Here is a 25,646-nt window from a genome sequence, read left to right as displayed (position 1 = left end):
TTATTTAGGAGCTGGGGGGTTCACCAGGTCAGCAATGGCCCTCTTCAGCTAGAGGAGAAGAGAAGATTGGTACATGTTGTTTGGGGATGGAAGGAAATTACTCAAAAACCAAATAACAGTGCCTCTCTGACCCCAACTTCCTGACATTTTTCCTCTTGGGCCTGGTGTATAACCTAGAACCAGGTCCTAGAATCAAATCCCCACTGGGAACCCCTGAGACCTGAGTTGCCCCTTGGATAAGGAGTTGGCCTAAAGGCTCCAGGAGACAGGGTCTAGACCCTGACCCGCTGGAGTTATCTCAGATCACTGTCCACTTCTGTCTGGTTCCTCCCTTCCCCATCCCTGGTACCTCCACCCGGGAGATGAAGCCCACCACTCGGCCCATCGATGTCACCAAGATCCTCTGCATTTTCAAGAGTTCAAAGAGGTTGTGTATCTGGGGAAGAGAGAGGTGGGTTCAGTGCTGCAAAGGGCAGGGATCCTGGAAGGGTGAATTTAGTAAAGCTCCGAGGAAGAGATGAACAAGGGGGGATGTGTTGTGGGAGAAAGGACTCTTAGATCCCCTTTGGCAACACCCTTCTTCACACTGCGCCTTGGTTTCTCCAGCCTTAAGAGGGAGGGTGGGGAGGGGGAGAGGCAGGGAATGAGCACCTTTTCCTGTAGTTCTGAAAGTGGCCAGCAGAGGCCACCCTGCTCCCACATGAGAACCTTCCCAGATATAGGGAATTGGGAGGCTGGGACTTGGATCATAGAGTGGAGCGTAGAGGGGGAAGTAGAGAAAGTGTAATGAGACCCCCCCCCTTACTTTATAGAGGTGGGGACAGACCTGGAAAGCTGAGGTGACTCGCCCAAAGTCTAAAGTGTACAGACTTCTGACCTAGGACAAGTCACTGACTCTGGACTAGTCAGTCAGCAAGCATTTATTGAGCACCTACTGTGTGCCAGGCATTGTGCTAAGCACCAGGGCTACGAAGAAAGGCATAAACTGTCCCTGCCCTTGAGGAAGGGGAGACAACATGTAAATAATGTGGAACCTCTGAGATCGATACAGGGCATCTAGACAGAGTAGGTGGAGGGTGGGTGAGTAGGTGAGGCAGCTGGGTAGTACAGTGGAGAGGGTCCTGGACCTGGAGTCAGGAAGACCTGAGTTCAAATCCTGCTTCACAATTATTAGCTGTGTGATCCTGAGCAAGTCACTTTACCGCTTCCTGCCTCAGTTTCTTCATCTGTAAAATGGGGATAATAGCACCTACCTTCCAGGGTTGTTACTAGGATGAACCTCGATAGTATTTGTAAAGCACTATGTAGATGCTAACGATAATCTCTAAGATCTCTGGCTCTACACACACAATCCTATGCATTTTCCCTCCGCCTCCCTTCTCCCTGTGTAGATGGTAGTCCGAGAGCCAATACATGGAATTAACAACTTGCTATTCCTGCCTCCCAACGTGAGGCCACATTTAAACTCAGGTCTTCCTGACTCCAGGGGCAGTACTCTTCACTGAGCCAGCATCTCCCTTATCAGGGAAACATTTCATCAAAATGTATCCACAATGACCAGCCACAATGCCAAAGGACTCATAAGGAAACATGCTATCTCCCTCCACAGAGAGAATTGATGCACTCAGACTGCAGATTGAAACAGTTTTTTCTCTTTCTTTTTCTTACCTTTTATAAAATGTGGCTAGTGCAGAAATGTTTTCCATGACTATACAAATTTGGGGCTTTTGATTTTTTTTTGTTTTTTGAATCATTATTAAATTTTATTTATAACTCATGGAATAAAATCAGCATTTCCATAACAGTACAATAAAAAAGACTGAACATGAAACTGTAAATCTATTCTGCATAACTTGCTATTCCTTTCAAATAGACAACAAAATTATCATGTAAATTTTTTTTCTTCTAATTTGTAATAGGTTTTATTTTTCTTGCCTTCTCATTAGGTGGGGTGGGGGAGAGAGAATTTGGAACTGAAAAAAATTTTAAAGTCTCTGTGCTTTAAAAAAATAATAAACATTTTAAAAAGAGGGAAAAAAGTGAATCTACATTGTACCCAAAAGAATCCCTCTCTGGTGTAGCAGATTCACAGGACAGCAGAGCTCAAGAATCCAGTAGGATGGAAGCTCCTTGAGGGCAGGGACTGTTTCATTTATTCTTTCTCCTTGTATTGCCAATGCACATGCCAGGCACCTAGGAGGTCCTTACTAAAGAATGTGTATTGAAACAGACCCTAGAGATCCATCCCCTTCAACCCTGGCATTTTACAGATGGGGAAACTGAGGCCCAGAGAAGGGAATACTTGTTCAAAATCACATAATTAGTGAATGACTGAGCCAGGGCTGGACCTGAATCCAGGTTCTTTGTAAGTCTCCAGACCGAAGCTCACTGCCTTCCCTTAGTTCTGATCCACACACTTGAAAGCACCTTCGTCGTAGCACACTACTCTCTGCCGCCCCCTAGAGCATGACTACTTAGTTACCTGGTGTAGGGAAGTCTGGGGTGACACCTGTAGGGTTACAGGTTGCATGGGGCAGCCCCCGGCCAGGACCTCATGAAGACGACACTGGGAAGGTGAGAAAGGGAGGGGTGAGGCAGTGGCGGCCAAAATGTCCTACCTGCCCCCCCCCCAAACTGGACTAGACAGAAACAACATAGAAGAGATTCCTCGCTCCCTCCTTCCCTCTTTCCTCCCTCCCTCTCTTCCTTTTTCTTTCTTTCTTTTTTCCTTTCTCTTCCTTCCTTCCTTTTCTTTCTTTTTCTTTCTTCATTTCTCCCTCTTTTTCTTCCTTTCTTCCTTCCTGCTTTTCTTCGCTCCCTCCTTCCTCTCATTTGCTTTCTTTCTCTTCTTTCCATCTTCTCTTCTCCCCCTTCCTTCCTTCCTTTTCTTTTTCTTTCTTCATTCATTCCTCTCTTTTTTCCTTTCTTTCTTCCTCCCTTCTCCCTTCCTTCCTTCCTCCTTCCCTCCCTCCTTCCCTCCCCTACTTCCTCCCTCCCTCCTTTCCTCCCTTCTTTTCTTTCTTTCTTTCTTTTTTTCTTTCTTTCTTTCTTTCTTTCTTTCTTTCTTTCTTTCTTTCTTTCTTTCTTTCTTTCTTTCTTCTTTCTTTCTTTCTTTCTTTCTTTCCAAGCTTGTGATTTTATCATTTATGCAGCTCCCGGTGGAGAATGATCTCTGTCAATGCAGAGTTAATACATACTCCACAACTTAGAGTCATCTGGGCGATGAAGAGATTGAGTGACCTGCCCAGAGTCACATGGCCCTTATGTGTCAGAAGTGGAGCTCCAATCCAAGTCTTCCTGACTCCATTGAGATCTCTGCATGTTAAGCCACGCTGCACACCCATAGCAGAACTTTAGGACAGGTTGCCAGTTGGAGGAGGGGTTTCCTGCTGCTCTCTATGGCTTGAGCTCCGCCTTCTCCCCACTCCCACCCCAGGGTCTGCCAGCCTAGTCCCTCAAACCCCACTATGGCCTCAGCCTTCTCTCCTCCTCTCCCTTCTTCCTCCTTTAGAAGATTATTCTGGATATCTACTCCCACCACCCTTATCTTGGGTGGGTGGCTGGGCTTGGGCATTGCCTCCAACACCTTCACCCACCTGGTGTCTGGGTACCTGGATGGTCGGCTCTGCCTGGAGGAATGGCAGCAGCTGGTCCCTATGTATGATGCCCACCAAGAGCTGGGATTCTGGAGCAGGAAAGAGAAAGGGGGAGAGGAGACAGGAGCATTTGGTTGGGTGACAATTTGGGTCAGTCTTCAATGAAACTGGGTGGAGGGACAGGGCAGGGCAATGGATCAGGAGAACAGCTGGAGGAGGTAGAACAGTCCACTGAGTAGGGAGCAGGGGATGGGGATTTAAAGAGGGGGACCTTTGTGAAAAGACCTGAGGTGCTTTACTTCTGGTCTCCCCACTAGCCCTGGCTTAGAATCAGAATATCAGTGCCAGGAGGAACCTTGTGGTCTTCTAGGGCAGTGGCATCAAATTCAAATAGAAATGGGGGCCACTTAATGATACATAAAAATCCTGATGGCGTATGTTGGCTTAGAAAAGCCCATATTAACATTACCTATGTTCTATTGCATTTTTGTTTGTTTTGTTGAATATTTCCCAATTGCATTTTAATCTGATTTGGCCCCAGTCAGCAGTGCTGGGTGTTGGCTACCTTTGATCTCCTCATTTTATAGTGAATAAAACCAATTCAGAGAGGTTATGTAGATCTTTCATAGTCACACAGCTGGATGGAATTCACCTAGCTTGCTGCCCTAGCCTTTTTAACTGGCTTTCTTGCCTCCTGTCTACCCCCTCTGTAATTGTCCCTCATTCCACTGCTCAGAGAACCTCCCCAATCCTCTCCAAACCTCAAAGCACTCTGGGAAATGGTAGCTACTGGGGAGGCAGTCTGGGACAGGGGAACAGAGGTGGAATTTGGAGTTGTGAATCTGCAGTCAAATCCTGAATCTGCCATGTGGGTGGCAAACTGTGAGTCTGGTCATATCCCTTGGGCTCAGGCTGGTTCCTCAACTGCAAAATGAGGGTTTCCCAAGTCTTTTCCATCTCTAAATTGGTGAAGCTGCAATTATTTTAAGTGACTCCCAGAGGTCTCCAGAGCAAGACTGATCCTGGCATTCAAAGCCCTCTATGATATGCCTCATCCTTGCTTTTCTCAATTCATTTCATATCACTCCCTCTCATGGACATTATGTTCCAGCTGAATTAGACTTTTAGCCACAGAAGAAACCTCAGAGATCAACCAGTGTGAGCCATTCCTGATCTACCAATCCCCTCTACAACAGCACCCCCATCAAAGCCTCCCACCCCACCTTGGAACAGCTGGAATTGTTAGGAAGCTTCTCCTAACACTGAGGCTAAGGCACTCCTCACCCCACCCCCCTCTCTGTCTTTCTCTCTGTCTCTCTCTCTCTCTCTGTCTCTCTCTCTGTCTCTCTCTCTCTCCTCTCTCTGTCTCTTTGTCTCTGTCTCTGTCTTTCTCTTCTCTTTCTCTATCTGTCTGTCTTTCTGTCTCTCTCTCTCTCTCTCTCTCTGTCTCTGTCTCTCTGTCTCTCTGTCTCTCTGTCTCTCTCTGTCTCTCTCTCTCTCTCTCTCTCTCTCTCTCTCTCTCTCTCTCTCTCTCTCTGTTTCTCTCCCCCAACCCCAACATCTACCAATTGCTCCTATTGGCCCCTGCCCTCAGGGGCTAGGCAGACTAAGGCTAGCCCACTCACACATTGGAATGAACTCCCCACCTCCATTTGGAGAATAGCTTCCCTTCCTTCAAGCTTCAAATCAAGTACTACGTATTCCTCCATGAAGCCTTCCCTCAGCAGTCTCCTTCTCCACCAGGGCAAAAGTAGTTTCTCCCCCTTTAAATTCCCCATTACACAATTAAGCCCATGGGGTGATAATGCCTGTCACCATAGACAGAAGGACCTCAGAGGCCATCAAGTCCAACCCTCTCATTTTACAGATGGGGAAACTGAGGCTCAAGAAGTGACTTAAGACTCTAGATGTAGAGTGGGAAGGGCCCTCAGAGGCCCTGAAATCCAACCCCCTCATTCTACAAGGGAGGAAATTGAAGGTAAAGTGACTCAATGAGGTCACAAAGGTAGCTGCCATCTCAGGTGGGATTTGAATCCAGGTCCTCTGGCTAAACATACTATCCTATTTGGATCTCTCTATTATGCTTCATCACCTTCTCCCTTGGATCCTAGTCATGTGGGTATTTAGCCTTCTCACCATCAGGTCATAAAGTCCTCCTGGGCTGGGTCAGTGTTGTATCTTTCTACCTTAGTAGCCCAAAGTTGACCATGGCACCTTGTCTACAACAGGTGTTTAAGAAAGGTCTCTCCTGCTTACATTTCTGGCCTTTTCTCCTCCAGGCAGGAGACTAGAGGGAAAGGAAGGGGAATGCCCAGCCCTCTCCCTCCCACAGGTCACCTGCACTCTCCACCAGGGGGTATTCAACAGCTTCTGTGGAGGTCACCGTTTGGATCACCTCATCCATGGAGGAATCTTTGGCCAGGGTGGTGATGTTTGGGTTCATGAAGAGCTCAGCAGTCACCCAGTGGGAGCTGAGGGCAAAGGAGACCCAGTCAGAGAAGGAACCAGGAATGACACCCTGGGCCTTTGTGCTGCCCTGGGAATCTAGAGAGGAGGGTGTCATGGCAAGAGAGGCCAGGGAAGAGACTCCCTTTGTTCTAGGCCAGAGATAGAAGATGTAAGGAACCACTAGAGCTGTGCGAGGATCAATAAAGCTGGAAGATCCCTTAGAACACAGGATGTCAGAGCTGGGAGGGAGTTTAGAATGCAGAATGCCAGAGCTGGGAGGGCCCTTAGAACACAGAATGTCAGAGCTGGGGGATACCCTTAGAATGTATAGAGCCAGAAGGACTGTGGGACCATAGTTCTAGAGCTGGAAGGGATTTTAGAGGCTATCTAGTCCAAACCACTCATTTTACAGGCAAGGAAACTGAGAACCTGAGAGGAGAAATTCCTTGCTCCAGGTTACATGCATACTCAGCAGCAGAGAGCCTCTGCCTCCAGGCCAGTGCTCTTTCCAGGACAGCAGCCCCTGTGAGGGAGTCCTGGGCCTTCCTCCCAGCCCACCAGGCAGTTGGCAATGGTTAGGACTCACTTGAGTTTGCGGCCTAGGACCCAGGGCAGGTAGGGAAGCTTCTTCAGGATGATGCCATTATCATAGAAGGAGGGCTGGCAGTTTTGACACACAGCATTGGCTGCCAGCACAGCCATCAGTACAGGAAGCACATGGACAAACTGGCCTGTCAGTTCAAAGGCCAGCAGGGCCGTGGAGATGGTGTGAGTCACTGCTCCTGAGAAGGCAGCAGCTCCTATCAAGGAGATGGGGGCGGGGAAAGCTGGGAGTTAGCCCCAGACCACCCCAACCCAATCCCCTTTCTACCTCCTGGAACCTCTGGGTTTAACAAGAGTGCTGGGGAGGGGTCAACAACTAGCACCTAAGACCTACATAAGAATGTGCCTGAGATGCTCCCAGAGAAAGGGGGCAACCCTGGTAAAGACTTTTGTCCTTAAGCAAGGTTGGCCTTGGACCAGAGGCTGCCCTATGGTTCTGGTTCCTATGACTCTAAGGCCAGGCTTAGCTTTGCATCTTTTGCTTATCACTACCCCACCACAGGCAGGCTCTTCTCAAACTGCCCTGGAGGCTCAGGCATGGTTAATGTTCTTTGGTCATACAGAGAAATTTACCTGCCAGGGCATATGCGCCAGGGATGATGGTATTGATGACCCCATCATCTGTCTTGATGCCCTCTGGGAAGATGACAGCTAGGATCTCACCAAAAATCCGTCCCATGGCAGCCCCTGGCAAAAGTTGGGAGAGTGGTGAGAAGTGAGACAGGATCTGCTGTACTGCCCAAAAGGCCCTGAATTCCTTCCATGTGCCCAAACTGTCCTTAAGATAAAATTACTGAGCAGAATACTATAACACCAATGTTGCTTGCAGCTGTTGTAGAGGTGTAAGGCCAATAACACCAGCACACAGGAGGGCTCCTAGCACAAGTTCTTTGATCTGCTTTTCTAAGGAAAGCAACTTTAAGGGGCTTACAATCTCACTTTAGTTAAATATACATATATCATTCATTTACTTCAGGGGGAAAAGTCAGCACCTTGAACTTCAGAGAAAACACAAACAGAAATTACAAGCAGAAATTATATAAACAGAGCAAATAATACAAATCAGCAGACAGGGCTTCTAACTGTCTGTCCATAGCAATACATACATAGTTACCAGAGAGAGAAGCACCAACATCTGGATATTCAAAGCTGGGGGCGGGGTGCTCCTTAATGGCTACCCAGAGTCTCCACACGAACACTCTTCCAACGAGTGAGCCCCCAAAGTAAAATGCTAACCTCAGAGTATATATACACTTCTTCAGGGTCAGAGGACATCACAACCATGTGACTCAAACTTGTGTAACTTATGCTTTTTTGTGACTTAAGCAAATCATCAATGACTCTTGATTCAGTCAAAGACTCTTGATTCAAACAAAGGCAACACTCAATCAAATGCATTTGATTGCTTTAGTGCTGAGAAGCATTCCAAAAGAAAAAATAGCAAAAATTCCCACTTTGCTTGCCATTACAAATACCCTCAATCAGACAGCCCCCAGAGTTCTAGTCCTCAGAATCACAGAAATATAGACTTATAGCTTTAGAGTGAGAAGGGACCTTGGAGGTCATTGAGTCCATTTTATAGATGAAGACATTGAGGCCTATAAAGTTTAAGTTACTTGCCCAAGGTCACATGAAGGATCATAGCTTTAGAGCTGGTCTCTACAATCAAATGCCCTCATTTACAAATGAGAAAAATGAGGGACAGCCAAGATGGAAGAGTAAAGGCAGGGACTCATCTGAGCTCTCCCCCAAACCCCTCCAAATACCTTTTTAAAATGACTCTAAACAAATTCTAGAGTATCAGAACCCGCAAAACGATAAAGTAAAGCAAATTTATAGCCTAAGACAACTTGGAAGGTTGGCAGGAAAAGTCTTTTTCACTAAGATGAAAGAGGAGTACAGTCCAGCATAGTCCATGCCAGCTGAGACTTAGACCCAGCAAACCCAGAGCAGGGCCTGGGATAACTGAATCAGTGGCAGCAGCAGTGGCTTCCTCTCAGCCCATAGATGCCAAAGACAACTTAGAAATTCAGCAGGAAAGATCTGTTGCACCTAGGTGAAAGGGGAGCACAGTCTAGTGCAAGATGTGCCAGCACAGCCCTGGCCCCAGCAAACCAGGAGCAAGCCTTGGGAGTGATTGAAGCAGCAGCAACGGCAGCAGTGGCTTATTCTGGACCTCTCAGCCCAGATGGTAAGGGGGTCAAACAGTAACTGGTGAAAAGGAGATTACAAGGGTCTTTTTGCTAGCACTGGGGCAGGACTCTGTTTCTTTGCCCATACTTGGATCTGGGTTGAAGTCCTGGGTGGCAGGCCCAGGTTGAGGAGGAGCACTAGTATAGCAGAGCTTGTGGCCACAGTGGAGGGGGGACCCTCCTCACAGTTCCAGGGCAGAAGAGAGTGTTTGTGGTCCCTCACAGACAAGAGCATAGACCAGAAGAGTAGTAAACACCTGTCCTTAGATCAAAGCACCTTGGAAGAACTGAAAATTTACAGGTCGGGAGCCAAGATGGTGGCTGGAAAGTAGGGGCTTCCCTAAAGCTCTCCCCCAGGTCCCTCCAAACACCTATAAAATAGCTCTGAACAAATTCTAGAACTGCAGAACCCATGAAATAGCAGAGGGAAGCAGGGCTCCAGCCCAGGACAGCCTGGATGGTTGCTGGGTAAGGTCTATCACATGGACCTGGGAGTGGAGCAGAGCAGAGCCCAGCGTGGGCTGCGCCTGGACCAACCAGACCAGGAGCTGGGTGGAACAGGCCATACCACCCAGAATCAGTGAGCTGCGGCAGTTACCAGACTTCTCAAACCACAGATGCCAAAGACAACAGAGAAGGTTAGTGGGAAAACCTGCTGGGACAGAGTGGAAGGAGTTCACGGTCAGCAAATGCCCCGGGAGCATAGGAGGTGGTGCAGCTCTGAGGCTGCTTCCAGAGCTACAGCTGCAGTTGCCTCAGACCCCAGGCCTATCTGGTGGGAGGAATTAAGTGGCAGATCAGAGTGGGAGTGCAGAGCCTGCTTGGATCTGAGTCATGATCTGGGTTGGCAGTTTTTGGCTGAGGAGGTGCGCTGGTATGGCAGAGTTTGCTGTGCAGAAATAGCTCTGAAAACAGCAGCACAGCCCCTCAAGCTTGGGACAAAGTACTCTCTACTCTACAAGCAGTCATAACCCGATGAAAAGCTCAAGGGTCAAGTAGTTGGCTGGGAACATGAACAGGCAGCGAAAATGGACTCAGATTCAGACTCAGACTTTGGAATCTTTCTTTGGTGACAAAGAAGACCAAAACATATAGCCAGAAGAAGTCAACAAAGTCAAAGAGCCTACATCAAAAGCCTCCAAGAAAAACCTGAATTGGTCTCAGGCCATGAAAGAGCTCAAAAACGATTTGGAAAAGCAAGTAAGAGAAGTAGAGGAAAAATTGGGAAGAGAAATGAGAGTGATGCAAGAAAACCATGGAAAACAACTCAATGACTTGCTAAACAAGACCCCAAAAAATACTGAAGAAAATAACATCTTAAAAAATAGACTAACTCAAATGGCAAAAGAGCTCCAAAAAGCCAATGAGGAGAAGAATGCCTTGAAAGGCAGAATTAGCCAAATGGAAAAGGAGGTCCAAAAGAGCACTGAAGAAAATACTACCTTGAAAATTACATTGGAGCAAGTGACTTTATGAGAAAACGAGATATTATAAAACAGCACAAAAGGAATGAAAAAATTGAAAACAATGTGAAATATCTCATTGGAAAAACCACTGACCTGGAAAATAGATTCAGGAGAGACAATTTAAAACTTATTGGACTACCTGAAAGTCATGATCAAAAAAAGAGCCTAGATATCATCTCTCAAGAAATTATCAAGGAAAACTGCCCTGATATTCTAGAGCTAGAGGGTAAAATAGAAATTGAAAGAATCCACAGATCTCTTCCTGAAAAAGATCCCAAAAAGAAAACCCCTAGGAATATTGTTACCAGATTCCAGAGCTCCCTGATCAAGGAGAAAATACTGCAAGCAGCCAGAAAGAAACAATTTGAGTATCATGGAAACACAATCAGGATAACACAAGATCTAGCAGCTTCTACATTAAGGGATTGAAGGACTTGGAATATGATATTCTGGAGATCAATGGAGCTAGGATTAAAACCAAGAATCACCTACTCAGTGAAACTGAGTATAATGCTCCAAGGCAAAATATGGATTTTCAATAAAATAGAGGTCTTTCAAGCTTTCTCAGTAAAAATACGAGAGCTGAATAGAAAATTTGCCTTTCAAACACAAGAATCAATAGAAGCATGAAAAGGTATCAGCAACTGTGGAGAAGATGGTCCATAAAAGAAAAGAAAAGAATGAAAAAGGAAAAGGAAATGAAAAATTATGGCAACAAATGGAAAAATCCCAATTAAGAACACAGTCAAACTTTTCTCAGTTTCCAGCCTTCTTTGGTAAGTATAGGTGGTAACAGTGGCAGTTCAATTTCTAGAAACTTAGAGCTGGAAGGACCTATGGATAAAGAAAAATAATCATTTTTTTTGCAAAATACAATATATCTGGCAACTTATTACTCTTCAATATAAAAAAAAGAAAATTTACAGGTCCCTAGAAGTATCTCTGGAAAGAGCTGCAACCCCTAAAGTTTGAACAGTGCATCCTCCACCCTGGAAGCAGGATCCTACTTTAACAGAAAGTTAAAAGTCAAGTAATAGGCTGCGAAAATGAGCAAACAACTGGCTATAGAAGTTACTATGGTGACAAGGAAGATCAAAACACATACTCAGAAGAAGACAACAAAGTCAAAGCTTGTATATCCAAAGCATCCAAGAAAAACATAAATTGGTCTCAAACCATGGAAGAGCTCAAAAAGGACTTTGAAAATCAAGTAAGAGAAGTAGAGGAAAAATTGGGAAGAGAAATGAGAGTGATGCAAGAAAATTATGAAAAACCCGTCAACATCTTGGTCAAGGAGACAAAAGAATGGGAGAAGATAACACTAGGTATCTTAAAAAAAAGACTAGGCCAAATGGCAAAAGAGGTCCAAAAAGCCAACGGGGAGAAGAATGCCTTAAAAAGCAGAATGGGTCAAATGGAAAAGGAGGTCCAAAAGCTCACTGAAGAAAATAATTCCTTAATAATAAGAATGGAGCAAATGGAAGCTAATGACTTTATGAAAGATCAAGAAACAATAAAACAAAAGCAAAAGAATGAGAAAAAGAAGACCATGTAAAATATCTCATTGGAAAAACAACTGACTTGGAAACTAGATCCAGGAGAGATAATTTAAAAATTATTGGACTACCTGAAAACCATGATCAAAAACAAGAGCCTAGACATCATCTTACAAGAAATTGTCAAGAAAAGCTGCCTTGATACTCTAGAACCAGAGGGTAAAATAGAAATTGAAAGAATCCACTGATCACCTCCTGAAAGAGATCCCAAAATAAAAAATTCCAGGAATATTCTAGCCAAATTCCAGACTTTCCAAGTCAAGGAGAAAATATTGCAAAAAACCAGAAAGAAACAATTCAAGTATCATGGAGACACAGTCAGGAAAACACAAGATTTAGTGGCTTCTACCTTAAAGGACTAAAGGACCTGGAATATGATATTCCAGAAAGCAAAGGAGCTAGGATTACAATCAAGAATCACCTACCCAGCAAAACTGAGTATAATTCTTCAGGGGGAAAAATGGACATTCAATGAGATAGAGGACTATCAAGCATTCTTGATGAAAAGACCAGAGCTGAATAGAAAATTTGACATTCAAATACAAGACTCAAGAGAAGCATAAAAAAGTAAACAGGAAAGGGAAATCAAAAGGGGCTTAATAAGGTTATACTGTTTACATTCCTACATAGGAAGATGATATTTGTAACTCATAAGACCTTTCTCATTATCAGGGCAGTTAGAAAGAGAATATATAGACAGAGGGTAGAGATGTGAGTTGAATATTAAGGGATGATATCTTAAAAATAAAATTAAGGGGTGAGAGGAATGTACTGGGAGAAAGAGAAAGGGAGAGGTAGAATGGGCTAAATTATCTGACACAAAACAGGCAAGAAAAAGCTTTTACAATGGAGAGGAAGGGTGGGAAGTAAGGGGGAGTAAGTGAATCTTATTCTCATCAGAATTGGCTCAAAGAGGAAATAACATACACACTCAATTGGGTATAGAAATCTATTTTACCCTACAGGAAAGTAGGAGAGGAAGAAGACAAGAGAAGGGAGGGAGGGTAGATTGGGGATGGGATAGTCAGAAGCAAAATACTTCTGAGGAGGGACAGGGTGAAAGGAAAGAGAGAATAGATTAAATGGGTGGGGGGAATAGGATGGAGGGAAACACAGCAATAATAACTGTGAAAAAATTTTTGAAGCAAGTTTGTCTGATAAAGATCTCATTTCTCAAACATATAGAGAACTGAATCCAATGTATAAAAATAAGAAGCATTCCCAATTGAAAAGTGATCAAAAGATATGATCAGGTTTCAGATGAAGTAATCAAAGCTAACTAAAGCTATATGAAAAAATGCTCTAATTCACTATTGATTGGAAAAATGCAAATTAAAATAATTTTGAGGTACAGCCTCATACCTATTAGATTGGCTAAAAGACAGAAAAGGTAAATGACAAATGTTGTAAGGGATGTGGGGAAAATGAGATATTAATGCACTGCCGGTGGAGTTGTGAACTGATTCAATCATTTTGTAGAGCAATTTAGAACTATTCCCAAAGGGCTATAAAACCCTGCATACCCTTTGACCTAGCAATACCACTATCTGGTATGTATCCCAAAAGAAATAAAAAACGAAAAGGAAAAGGACCTATATGTACAAAAATACTTATTGCAGCTCTTTTCTGGGGGGCAAAGAATTTGAGGAGATGCCCATCAATCAGGGAATGGCTGAACAAGTTGTGGTATATGATTATAATGGAATATTATTGTGCTATAAGAAATGATGGAACAGGATGTTCTCAGAAAAACCTGGAAAGACTGCATGGGCTGATATTAAGTGACATGAATTGTGTACAAAGTAACAGCAAGATTGTAAAATGATCAGCTGTGAATACCTTGGCTATTCTCAGGAATACAACAATACAAGACAACTCTGAAAGACTTAGGATGAAAAATGCCATCCATCCCCAAAGAAAGAACTGATGGTGTCTGAATACAGATTGAAGCATACTGTTTTTTACTTGATTTTTCTTGAGGGTTTTGTTTGTCTAAGTTTTCTTTCACAACATGACTATTATGGATATGTTTTGTATGACTCCACATATATGACCTATATAAAATTGCTTGCCTTCTCAATGGGGGGGGGGGGAGGAGGGAGGAAGGGAGAGAATTAGGAAACCAAAGTTTTAAAAATGAGGGTTAAAAATTGGAATTAATTATTTTTTTTGAAAATGAGGGCCAGCTTGGTAAGTGCCTTGTCCCATGTCACATGGCTAAGTGTCTGAGGTAGGATTCATGCCTAGGTCTCCCTGCCTTCAAGTCCATCATTCTCTCCACTATGCCACAAATCTAGCACATCAAATCCCTTCTGCCTGAGCAGGAACCCCTTCTATAATATCCCCAACCAGGAACCATCCAGTCTCTGCTTGAAGACTTCCAGTGAAGGTGATCCCACAACTTCCTGAGTTTCCACTTTTGGATGTCTCCAATTTTTAACAAAGTTTTCCTTAAATTAAATTAAGATTTGTCTTTCTGTAACTTTCCATTCAGGTGACCACTTCAGTGTGGGCTCAATGAATAAAACACTGGGGCTGGAGTCAGAAAGACATAAGTCCAATCCAGCCTCAGACCCTAGCTAGATGAGTCTGGTCAAGGCACTCAACCCTATTTGGCTCAGTTTCCTAATCTATAAAATGAGCTGGTGAAGGAAATGGCAAACCACTTAACTATCTCTACCATGGGGTCTTGAAGAGTCAGACACTATTGAAAACAACTGAACAACAACCACCACCTTCCACTCACTGTTCCTTAGTTCACCGTTCTGGAGCCAAGCAGAATATGTCTTTCTTCTTCCATGTGACAGATCTATAAATACTTGAAGACAGTTATCAGGGTCCCCCTGAGCCTTTTTTTCTCTAAGTTAAACATGCCCAGTTCTTTCAAACAATCCCAGAATAGCATGATCTCCAGTCCTCTCCTCACCATCCTGGTTGCCTTCTTATTCATATGCTCCATCTTGATAATGTTTCTCTATAATGTGGCACCCAAAACTGAAGAGGACATTCTAGATGTGGTATGCCCAGGACAGCATGCATTGGCACTCATCACCTCATTGATTCTGAATGCTATGCTTCCATTAATATGACCTAAGGTCACATTAGCTTTCATATCTGCCATAATGCCTAGCACCCTTTCTTACACGCGAGACATATTCTGCAAAGATTTGCTGAGTAAATGGCTTCAAGGCCATTTGGCAGACAGCCCATTACAGGTCTCAGGCCTCTTCCACATATAATGGGCATATAGAGACTAACTTTGCAAGTTAAGGATCATACAGTACCCACCACATCTGGGCCCTCCAGACTCACCATAGACAAATACAGGCAGGAAATATCCAGCTGGCATGGGTATTGTGGTGGCGAGGAGCAACATCCAAAACTGTGGGCAGAGTTGGGGTCCGAGGGTAAGGGTATATTTGGGGGTAATGCCCAGCATGTAGGAGATGTGAAGTAGGGAGGGAGAGAGGGCTGAATGAGGGAATGATCTTGGCCTGCATGCTGGTAGGATGAAGGATGTCAGCAGGGTGGGGAAATGAGCCATAACAGAGATGGCTAGGAACAGTGAGTGCCTAAGCCATGTACTCCCAAGGGACCCAACACCCACATGGAGACCTAGCCACCTCATGTCTCTGAGTAGTTCATTGGCTGCTGAGATCATAGGCTGAGACCCATCAAGAACCTTGAAAGCTACTGCATGAGGTCCAGTCCCCTTGTGCTGCAGATGAGGCAAGGAGGCCCAGAGAATAAAACAACTTGCTTCCTTCACACAGGAACCAGGTGTCAGAGCTGGGGTTTCAACCCAGGCCTTCTGGCTTGAAAACCAAAGCTCTCTCCACCAGCCTGCCCAGGTTGGCCCAGCTACAGCCTCAACAGCAGCAAGCCAGTGTGGTCAGGAAAGGAAGCAGGTGGAAGAGATGGCACCTGAGTGGGGATACTGCCAGGTTAGAGAAGGTGGCGAGGAGGCTGAGGGGGCCAGGTGGGGATACTTACCTTCATGGCCAGGAAGAAGGTGAGTGTGCCAAAGATGGTAAACTGGGGATGGTACCACTCAAACCATAGGTTGTTGGGGTCCACTTCTGGAGGCCATTCAGGGGAGGAATTCCGGGAGAGCAGAGCCCAGGATTGGTTGTCAAACAGGGAATCCAGGTACAAATTCATAGACAACTGGGGGTAGAGATGGGAGTAAATTCTCATAGATGTCCCTCCCTGCTCCCCCCCCCACTACTGCTCTCTCCTACCCAAGGCCTCCAAACTCATCCAAGGAGCCTTCCCTGTCCACTCCTGCTGATCCCTCATATCCAGAAGCAGCTGGTGGTGCAGTGTATAGAGAGCTAGTCCTGGAGTCAGGAAGACCTGAGTTCAAATCCAGCCTCACACACTTATTAGTCATGTGACCCTGGAGAACCCATTGCACCTCTGTCCACCTCAGTTTCCTCAAATTGTAAGGATGTGTGAGGATGAGACAAGATAATATTTATAAAGGGCTGAGCACAGTGCCTGGAACATAGAAGGCACTTAATCAATGTTGTTTCCTTCTCTTCCCCTCACTGTGTGGTGTAGGTGGTGCCTGGGGGTCCTGTCTCCCCATCTAGACTGTGAGCTCTCTGAGGGCAGAGAGCCCTGCTCATACTTCTCTGCAATAGTGGGTTCTGGTGAGATACAGAGGGCAAAGCACCTAGCTCTGCCACCTCATTTCCCTCTTACCCTGGAGGCCATGAATCTTCCCAGGCTGTGTGGATAGGTGATGGAGGCTAGAAGCAGGGCCACCAGGGCTGAGTACACAGGCTTGCTGGAAGGGAGAGAAAGGCAGCCAGGATGACCCCATTCTATCCCCTATGCAGTGGGGGATGCTGGGAGTGAGGGGCAGTCTTACAATGTCCTAATGACTTCCTTTCTCAGGGTGCCTTCCATCTCCTCAGTATAGATCCCATGTCTACCTAGTGCTGTTGTCTCTTCCCACTCCCAACCCCGTTGGAATGTGAGCTCCCTGAAGGCAGGAACTGGTTTTGTTCTTCTTTATATAAGGTTTGGCATACAGTAAACACTTAATAAATGCTTGCTGACTGGGCATGTTCCACTTCATCCCATTTTCCAGATCCCTGTATTTGTTCTCTTCTCCCATTAAAGGGAAGCTTCTTGAGGGCAGAGACAGTTTTTACCTCTGTATCCCCCATGGACCCCATGGACCATGGCACCCCAGGACCCTCTAAACTTCTCTATCTCCAAAGTCTGTCCAGGCTCGTGTTCATTGCTTCCATGACACTATCCAGCTGTCTCACCCTCTGCCATGCCCTTTTCCTTTTGCCGTCAACTTTTCCTAACATCAGCATCTTTCCCAATGAGTCCCATCTTCTCATCACGTGGCCAAAGTATTTAAGTTTTGTAGGTGCTTAATAAATGCTGATTGATTGATTGATTGATTGATCCTAGTCCTGGACTAAGGCCTGGCACTCAGGGCTAGGAGCTCAAAATTGGGGAAGGGGGCCCAGGTAGCTGATGGGGGCTCAGGAAGAGTTTTGGCAAGGAACACCATCCCCACCCCCAACTCTCTCCAGCCCTTCATCCTGGTTCATACTCTGTTGATAGCAGTTTTTTGGTGATCCAGTTTGTTCGAATGAACAATACAAAACGGCGATGGCCATAGAGGTAGGCACAGCTCACAATCCCACAGACAAACCTGGAATGAGAGGGGCAAGAGGAACCTTCAAATCCAACTCAGATCCCCTCCCCCTCTCCCTGCCTGGGGACCCCAGAAATAAGTTAGCAGGTCACCATCCACTTGTATCTGTAGAGATTGGGGTTCAGAGTGGAGTTTCTCCTTGAGGAAAGGGGAGACTGGCAGGCCAGGAGCACCCTGAAAATGAGGAGGCCCATGCCCAGCCAAAGGCCCACTCATCTTTCTGGGTCTCTGGCCCTTTTTGTACCTACTCACCCAAGCAGTACAAAGAAGAAGATTTCTGGTAGGTCAAAGGGTATATCTACTCGGAATCGAGTCTTAAAGAGGGAGGTGATGGTCTCTGGGGGAAAGATGGAGCAGAAAGGAATTACATCCTTGGCTTGTTGTACCTTGTCCCCACAACTGCACTCCTCAAGCCCCTGCCAGGGGATCTCCTTCCCCAAAGTGAAGTCTCCAAAAACTCTTAGCCTGACATTCAAGGCCTTAAACAACTTGACCCCTACTGACTTTGTGTCCCACTGTTCCCATAGAATCATAGAACCTCAAAGCTGGAAGGAACCTTGCTGTTAATTCAGTCATTTTTCAGTTGTGTCTGACTCTCTGTGACCCCATTCGGGGTTTTCTTGTCAAAGATACTGCAGTGGTTTGCCATTTCCTTCCCCAGCTCATTTTACAGATAAAGAAACTGAGGCAGACAGCGCTAAGTAACTTGCCCAGGGTCACACACCTAGGAAGTGTCTGAGGCCAGATTGGAACTCAGGAAGATGAATCTTCCTGACTCCAGGCCTGGCATCACCTTAGAGGGCATCTAATTTAACTTAAATGCCTCAACAGGTAACCTTTCTACTATATCCTAAACAAGTGGTCATGTTCAGTCTCTGCTTGAAGAGCTCTAAGGATGGGGAATTCACTACCTTCCTTCCACAAGGCAGTCCATTCCTCTTGGAGCTAGCCCTAAGAGTTAGGACATTTTCCTGACATCAAGCCTCAGTGGGCCTCTTTGTCACTTCATTGTCCATTCATTCACTGCTCCTGGTTGTACTTTCTGGGACCATGAAGAACCAAGCCAAATCCCTTTGCCACCTCCTTAAAGAAGGCCCTAGAGACAGTGGAGCAGAAACCCCTCCATTGATCTGGAACATGGAGCTCTTGAGTTATTTACAAAAATGTCCTCTTAGGAGGATTCTCAGGTTCCACTCACCTTGCTCACTGTTGAAGACAGCCAGGAGCCGAAACATGAAGGCTCCACAGACCGAGGAGAAAAAGCCTCTCCAGTAATCCCAGACAGCAAAGTGGGAGGACATGACCTCAATGCTGAACAGGACCCCTGTGTGGGGGAGGGGCCGACATAAGAGGCTCAGCCCAGCCTCTCCACCAGACCTGATAGCTAACAATCAGCCTCCTCCCCGACCCAGCCGGAGTTCCCAGCTGCAAGGGGAAGCCTCCTTCCCCCTTCCCCTACTAACTCCCAGATGGACTTTCCCTGAGCAAAAAGAAATGGGAGGACCTAGACTAGCTCAAATCCCACCACCTCCAGGAAGCCCTCCCTGATTAACCTCTGTTCAGAGCCCTGAGCCTAGAGTCAGAAGATACAGGGGTGAATGACGAAGTCATCGATTTACAGTTGGAAAGGACTTTGGAGGTCATCAAATCCAGCCCCATCATTTTACAGATGGAGAAACTGAGGTCTAGAGAGAAAAAGCAGAATTTGAACCGAGGTCCTCTGACACCAAAGGTGACCAGCTCACTACTTCTGGCTCTGACATTTAGCTGTGTGACCTTAGGGAAGTCCGGTGAAGTCTCCAAAAACTCTTAGCCTGACATTCAAGGCCTTATACAACCTGACCCCTACTGACCTTGTGTCACACTGTTCTCATAGAGTCACAGAATCTCAAAGCTGGGAGGAACCTTGCTGTTACTCAGTTATTTTTCAGTTGTGTCTGACTCTCCATGACCCCATTTGGGGTTTTCTTGTCAAAGATACTGGAGCAGTTTGCCATTTCCTTCTCCAGCTCATTTTACAGGTGGGGAAACTGAGGTAAACAGGGTGAAGTGCCTTGCCCAGGGTCACACAACCAGTAAGTATCTGTTGCTGGATTTGAATTCAGGATGATGAGTCTTACTGACTCCAGGGCCAGAGCTCTGTGCAATATGGTGCCAGCTACCAGCCCCTAATGTTCTAACAGTTTAGTTCTAATGCTGTCTTACGTTGTTTCCCAGTGGTTTTCTTGTCTTATCTCCCCCAATTAAGTCATAAATGCTTTAAGAGAAGGAACTTTCCTTTCCTTTCTCTGTCTCCTGCAGAGGTTTGGGCAGATGGCATGTGCTTAAGAAGCACATACCCATCTATTAGCTGGGCTCAAGCAGGACACAGCTCCCAGGATCCCAGGCAATGGGGCAAGGGTGGGAATTTGAATGCTCCTTCCATCCTAAGGTCAGGAAAACTGAGAGATGGGAGCCCCTGGATGTTGGAGAGGAAGGGGCCTGGAGTAAGGGAGTAAAAACCTGATGGGGAGGTCCCAGGGCTAGGGGCAGGGGGAGCTCTGTTCTTCCCCTCCCCCCTTCCAGCTCTCACCACTGATGGGCGCCCCAAAGACAGTGGCCACCCCCACTGCTGCTCCAGCCACCAACAGCTCATTCTGCTTGATCTTGTTCTGAGAAGAAAGACAGACCTTGGGACCTGGTGGTCCTGTCCCTTTCCTGTCTTCCAAACACCCTCCAGTTCTGAATATGCCCACCCTAGGTTGCAAGAGTCATTTAAAACCAGAGCTAAAAGGGATGTTTATGACAAAGCTGAAGCTAAAATATTTGGGCCACATAATGTGAAGTAGACTCACTGAAAATACCCTGATGTTGGGAAAGATTGAAGGCAAAAGGAAAAGGGGTTGGCAGAGGGTGAAATGGATAGATAGTGTCACGGAAGCAGCAAACACGAATTGGGACAGACTTTGGGAGATAGCTTACAAGAGGAGGGCCTGGCGGGGGGGACACAAAGAATGGGACACAGCTCAACAAATGAACAACAACAAAAGGGACTTTAGAATGTTGAATGTCCAGGCTAGAAGAAAGCTTGGAAAAACACAGAATGTCAGAGCTGGGAGGGCCCTTAGAACATACAGTGTCAGAGCTGGGAGGCCCTTAGAACATACAATGTCAGAGCTGGGAAAGGCCTCAGAACACAGAATGTCAGGGCTGGGAGGGCCATTAGAACACAGGATGTCAGAGCTGAGAGGGCCATTAGAACACAGGATGTCGGAGCTGGGAGGGCCCTTAGAATACAGGATGTCAGAGCTGGGAGGGCCTTAGAAGAGAGAATATCAGAACTTGGAGGGCCCTTAGAACACAGGATGTCAGAGCTGGGAGGGCCCTTAGAACACATGATGTCAGAGCTGGGAGGGCCCTTAGAACACAGGATGTCAGAGCTGGGAGGGCCCTTAGAATACAGGATGTCAGAGCTGGGAGGGCCCTTAGAACATAGAACACCAAAGCTTGGCAAGACCCCAGACTATTATGATCCTGCAGTTTCCCTTTGATATCCCACTTTCCCAATCTTTCCCAGACTCTTCAGCCAGAGCTCAGGGATTTCTGGAGCAGAGAACCAAACCCCTCCAAAGATGAGCTTTGCACCACCCACAGCCCCAGATCTTACCTCATACTCTCCAAGGGCTGAAACTCGAACCCTGCCCATGTAGGCAGCAAGCATGCAGCAAATATGTGTGAAGGGGCCCTGGGAGGAAAAAAGGGTGAATAAGCACAGCGAGGCAGGTACACTCCACATGCCAGTCAGCCCCACCATAATCCCAGAAGTATATAAACTGTTCCCTGTCCTCCCGTCCATCCCTACCCCAGGGGCACATACCACTTTGCCAAGAAATATGGTGCTGCCAGAGGCCAGAGCGCACGTGAGGCCCACTACTTTAGCCCCAAAGTTCTTGATGTCCAAGTAATCCTCCAGAACTACACCAGATAAAATGACCTTCAGTTCTGAGATTCCAGAGCCTAATAGCAGGGAGAATGTGAGGAGGAGAGAGGCAAGTGGTTTTATTGGGCTATGGGGAGCAAGTGTGGAAACCCCTATCTACTGGTCATATGCCTGGGGCAAAAACTAGTGGGATTGAGGCCAGTATCTCCTAATTCACTGTCCTCTTCCTACCTCTCCACACACACACACACACACACAGAGATCAACCCATAATCCCAGGAAGGCTGTGTGGTATGGGCTCTGGAATCCAAGGACTTATATTCAAATGCTACCTCTAATACTTGACCACTCTGGGCCTCAGTTTCCCCATATATAAATTGGAGGTAGTGATATCTATGTGAGCTCCTTCATTGAGATACAGTTATTAAACAGCACTTGGAAAAGTGTAGACAAAGTTAGAGATTCAAGACACTACTAGTGGAAGGATAGCACAGGGTAGGAGGGAGCAGGAGCTCCGTTGAGCCTGAAATCTGGCCACATGAGTTGGGATCCTAGCTTGAACACTTGTTAGCTAATGACCATAGATAATCCATTAATCTTCCCTGAGCTTCCATTTTCTCATCTGCTTTAAAAAAAAAAACAGAACCTTACCCTGCCCTCTTCTTGGAGTTATTACAAAGAAAGCATTGTATAAAGCCTGAAAATGCTATGGAGACAATACCTATTACTAACATTATTGTTATTATCTTTTTCCCTGGAGAAGAAGGACTTCAGGCCATGGTTCTTACCTCCAGAGAAGGGGGTGATGCTCTGGGAAAAGCCAGTGGAGAAGGAGACCAAGGCTATGGGATACACAGTCCAAGACAGGTAGCGGAGAAGATGGTTGTCCCCGATTTCTCGATACAGCCACATGTGTGCTAAGAGAGGACCATGGGGGATGCAGGGCCAGAAGGCCTTGCCAGCCTCCAGTGTAGTGTTTGGAAGACCCCCTGCCTGCCATTCTTCATGGAATTGCCCCTGAGCTCCTGGCTTGAGTGGGTGAGTCAGTATCAAGAGTCACCAAGGAGAGGGTAAGGTTGGGGCTGGGGACAGTGGGTGGTAACCAGAAGGTATGGTCAGGTTCACACTCAGGATGGGGGTGTTTGCTGATGTCTTCAAGAGTGACTTTGAGAAAGTCACTTGCCTTGTCTGGGTCTGTTTCCTCCTCCATAAAATGGAGGAATTTGGTCACTTTGGATATTCTGTGTTCTAAGGTTACAGAGTCTCTGCATTGATTAGGGCCTCAGGGGTCATTTAGTCAAGGCCCAACCTGGAGAGAAATTTCCCCTACAACATGCTTGGCCAAGTGGGTCACCAACCACTGTTTGAAGACTTCACTACCTGCCCCACCCAAGGCTGCCTCTTCTGCTTTGGGATAGCTCTGATGGTTGGCAAGTTTTCCTTACATTGAGTCAAAATCTGTTCCAATGAACTCCAACCACTTGCAGACTTGTTCTGCCCTCTGGGATCAAACAGAATAAACTGAATCCCCTTTCCAACAGACAACTTCCTGTCCTCCCTAAATCTTCTTTTCTCTAGGCTTCCCAATCCTAGTTTCTTCGAACTCTTGTCACATGACATGGTCTCCAGGCCTCCTAACACCCTGCTTGCCTTCCTCTGAATGTGACCAAATTTGTCATTGTCCTTCCTATCATCTGGCATCCAGAACTTAAACTAACAAGCAGCCCCAACCCCCACCACACACATACACACACAGAGAAAGAGAGAGAGAGAGAGAGAGAGAGAGAGAGAGAGAGAGAGAGAGAGAGAGAGAGACTGTGTCCAATCAGAACAGAGTGGACAAACAGACTGTATCCAATCTATGCAGAGTAGGCCACTAATATTCTAGATTCTAGTACTCTGTGTTCTAAGGGCTCTCCCAGCTCTGATATCCTAAGGGCCTTCCCAGTTCTGACATTCTGTGTTCTAAGGCTCCTTCCAGCTCTGACATCCTGAGTTCTAAGGACCCTTTCAGCCCTGACATCCTTTGTTCTAAGGGCCCTCCTAAGATCCAATATTCTTTGACTCTGGAGTTACCATAACCGTTCTTCTGGAAGGGAATGGGGATCATTTCACAGAGGGAGGTAGATAAAAGGGAAGAGGAAGAAGGAGTATGCAGTGATAGGAAAGGGGATATGGCACTTCTCCCCATGCCACACAACCCAGTTGGCATTGCAGATGCCCATGCATCAGCACCTCCCCTCCACTCCAAAGATATAAAAGTATAGGACTGCTCTGGCTGTCAATGCCCATAGTTACCACGGACAACCCTGGAGGCAGCAAAGTTCATGGTGAAGCTGATGATAGCCATAAGCACTCCTAGGCCAACCAAGAAATACCAGTCTTCACCCACCCGGAACAGATGTCTCCTCACTCTCTCCAGGAAGCCTACCAAATTGGAAGAGGCATGGTTAAGGTTAGAACGTTCAGGGTATAGGGATTGGTTGGAGGGCAGTGGCCTGGGCTGGGTTGGGAATGAACCCCATGTCACTGCAGAAGTTTGGCCAGCATGAGCACATTCAAAGAGGGAGGGAGGGAGAAGATCAGAGAAAGTCAGGGCCAAATTGGTACAGCCTGCCAACCTCAGGGCAAATAGGTGTCTGGCTTCAGGTTGGGAAGGGCCAGCGTGTATCGCTTAAGAGAGCAAATAGTGTAGTGAGGCATCCTGCCAGCAGAAGGTGGCTCAGAACCTGGCACTATGCCAGGGCAGATTTCTACCCAGCCTCAGTGCTAGGAGAGCCAGTGAGCATGAATGGGGGGAGCTAGAACTAGAAGAGGATGTGATGCCAAGCTGGAGAAGATGGCATGGGGAGGGGGCTGTGGCCAGCCAGCCATGGGGTTAGGTTGCATGGAGACGGGTGTGGCCAGCTACTTCCTCCCTGCCTCCCAGAGAATTGCTGTGATGGGTATTTATAGTCTGGTGAGGAAGAAGGAGGCAGGCCCTCAGTGTCAGCTCTTGCGTGTCATAAGTCTCCTGCCACCCTACTGCTAAGAGTAAATAAGGAAGCCAATCCCACCCCACGGGTGGGTCCCCCAAGACGAGGGATTGGGAGATAGGGCTCCAGTGACCAGGCAGGAGACAGAGGGAGCCTCTGCCAACTCCAAGGACCTGGAGGCTCCCTCCTTCCCCCAGAGGCTTGGCTCCAACCCCTGTCCTGACCTTGAGCCTTAGGCTAAGCACTTGGGACACTTGTCCATCAGAAAGAAGGGGTGTACAATAAAGACAGGGTCCTCAGGGAAGAAAGAGTTCAACTCTGCCAGGACTATACCCCTGAGTACCAATTCAGAACCCTTCACTTGGCATTCACTTAGGACCACCCCATCTTCTTAGCCTTATCTCCTATGACCCCCTTACACACACACACACACACATACACACTATACCCTCAGATAATTCTCTACACCCAGAATGCTGTCTAGAGTGACCACTGCACTGCCACCTCACCTTCCTAGATAAGGATTAGTAGAAGTGGGTGAGGGGGTAGCACCTCCCACCCCACCGTGGTGCCCACAAAGTCTAGCCAAAGAGGTAGGAGCCCAGGCTGTGTCTCCCAAGGCAGGCAGGTGGATGGTAGGGGAGGGGCAGGAGGTTGTGGAGGGGGAGGGGCAGAGAGGCCAGAGGACAGCTGACTCTAAAGGACAGAGAGACCTGTGGCTCCCTCCCTGCTCTTCAGGCAGCAGAGGGAAGCTGGGGAACCTCACTTCTCCCCATTCCCAGGTCATGCTTGGCAGTGACAGTGCAGGGGGCAGATGAATGGGGGTTGGCAGCTCGCCCATCTGTCCAACTCAGGGGCTGAGATTACAGACTGAGCCCTAGGGGAGGGGCTATTTTTAGGGGCTGAGGTGGTCTGAGATAGAGAGAGAAACAGGCCACTAAAAAAGGCAGCAGGGAAGGGAATAAGCTGGGAGAGGAGGGGTAGAAGAAAGGCAAGCTGGGGAAGAGAAGTGGCCAGGTCAGGGAAAGAGGCAGAGCCCAGGGATCCCATGACCCTTCCCCCTTGATCCTTTGGAGCTTGGCAGGCAGGGCCCTCTCACCTCTGATTTGGCGTTGGGCCCTGGGGCAGGGACCCCATAGCTCCTGCAAGGCCACAGGATTCCCTGAAGCCCCTTCACGAAGTCCCACCAGATCCTCCATCATAGAGCC

At 46.9% G+C, this 25,646-nt stretch overlaps 1 protein-coding gene across 2 annotated transcripts; it reads right to left on the bottom strand.

Moving 5' to 3' along the window:
- Positions 1-25,646, bottom strand: LOC118838253 (chloride channel protein ClC-Ka-like). Of its 2 annotated transcripts, XM_036745497.1 has the most exons (19): positions 25,538-25,646; positions 23,762-23,890; positions 22,252-22,380; positions 21,401-21,540; positions 21,191-21,268; positions 20,117-20,195; positions 18,743-18,868; positions 17,797-17,881; positions 17,440-17,541; positions 16,569-16,653; positions 15,855-16,028; positions 15,174-15,243; positions 7,221-7,334; positions 6,631-6,844; positions 5,934-6,067; positions 3,597-3,685; positions 2,483-2,566; positions 350-436; positions 1-48 (listed from the first exon to the last, which is right to left on the bottom strand). In XM_036745497.1, exons 1-19 carry the CDS (start codon positions 25,638-25,640, stop codon positions 1-3), a joined length of 2,070 nt encoding a protein of 689 aa, XP_036601392.1. In that variant the 5' UTR covers positions 25,641-25,646. The 2 variants fall into 2 exon arrangements, with proteins under 2 accessions (XP_036601392.1, XP_036601393.1); XM_036745498.1 differs by lacking the exon at positions 22,252-22,380 and having other exon boundaries at positions 25,538-25,637.

The sequence above is a fragment of the Trichosurus vulpecula genome, chromosome 2 (genome assembly GCF_011100635.1).
Source record: "Trichosurus vulpecula isolate mTriVul1 chromosome 2, mTriVul1.pri, whole genome shotgun sequence".
NCBI classification, from domain to species: domain Eukaryota; kingdom Metazoa; phylum Chordata; class Mammalia; order Diprotodontia; family Phalangeridae; genus Trichosurus; species Trichosurus vulpecula.
Note: the sequence above shows the minus strand (reverse complement) of the source record. Positions and strands in the feature narration are given on the sequence as shown.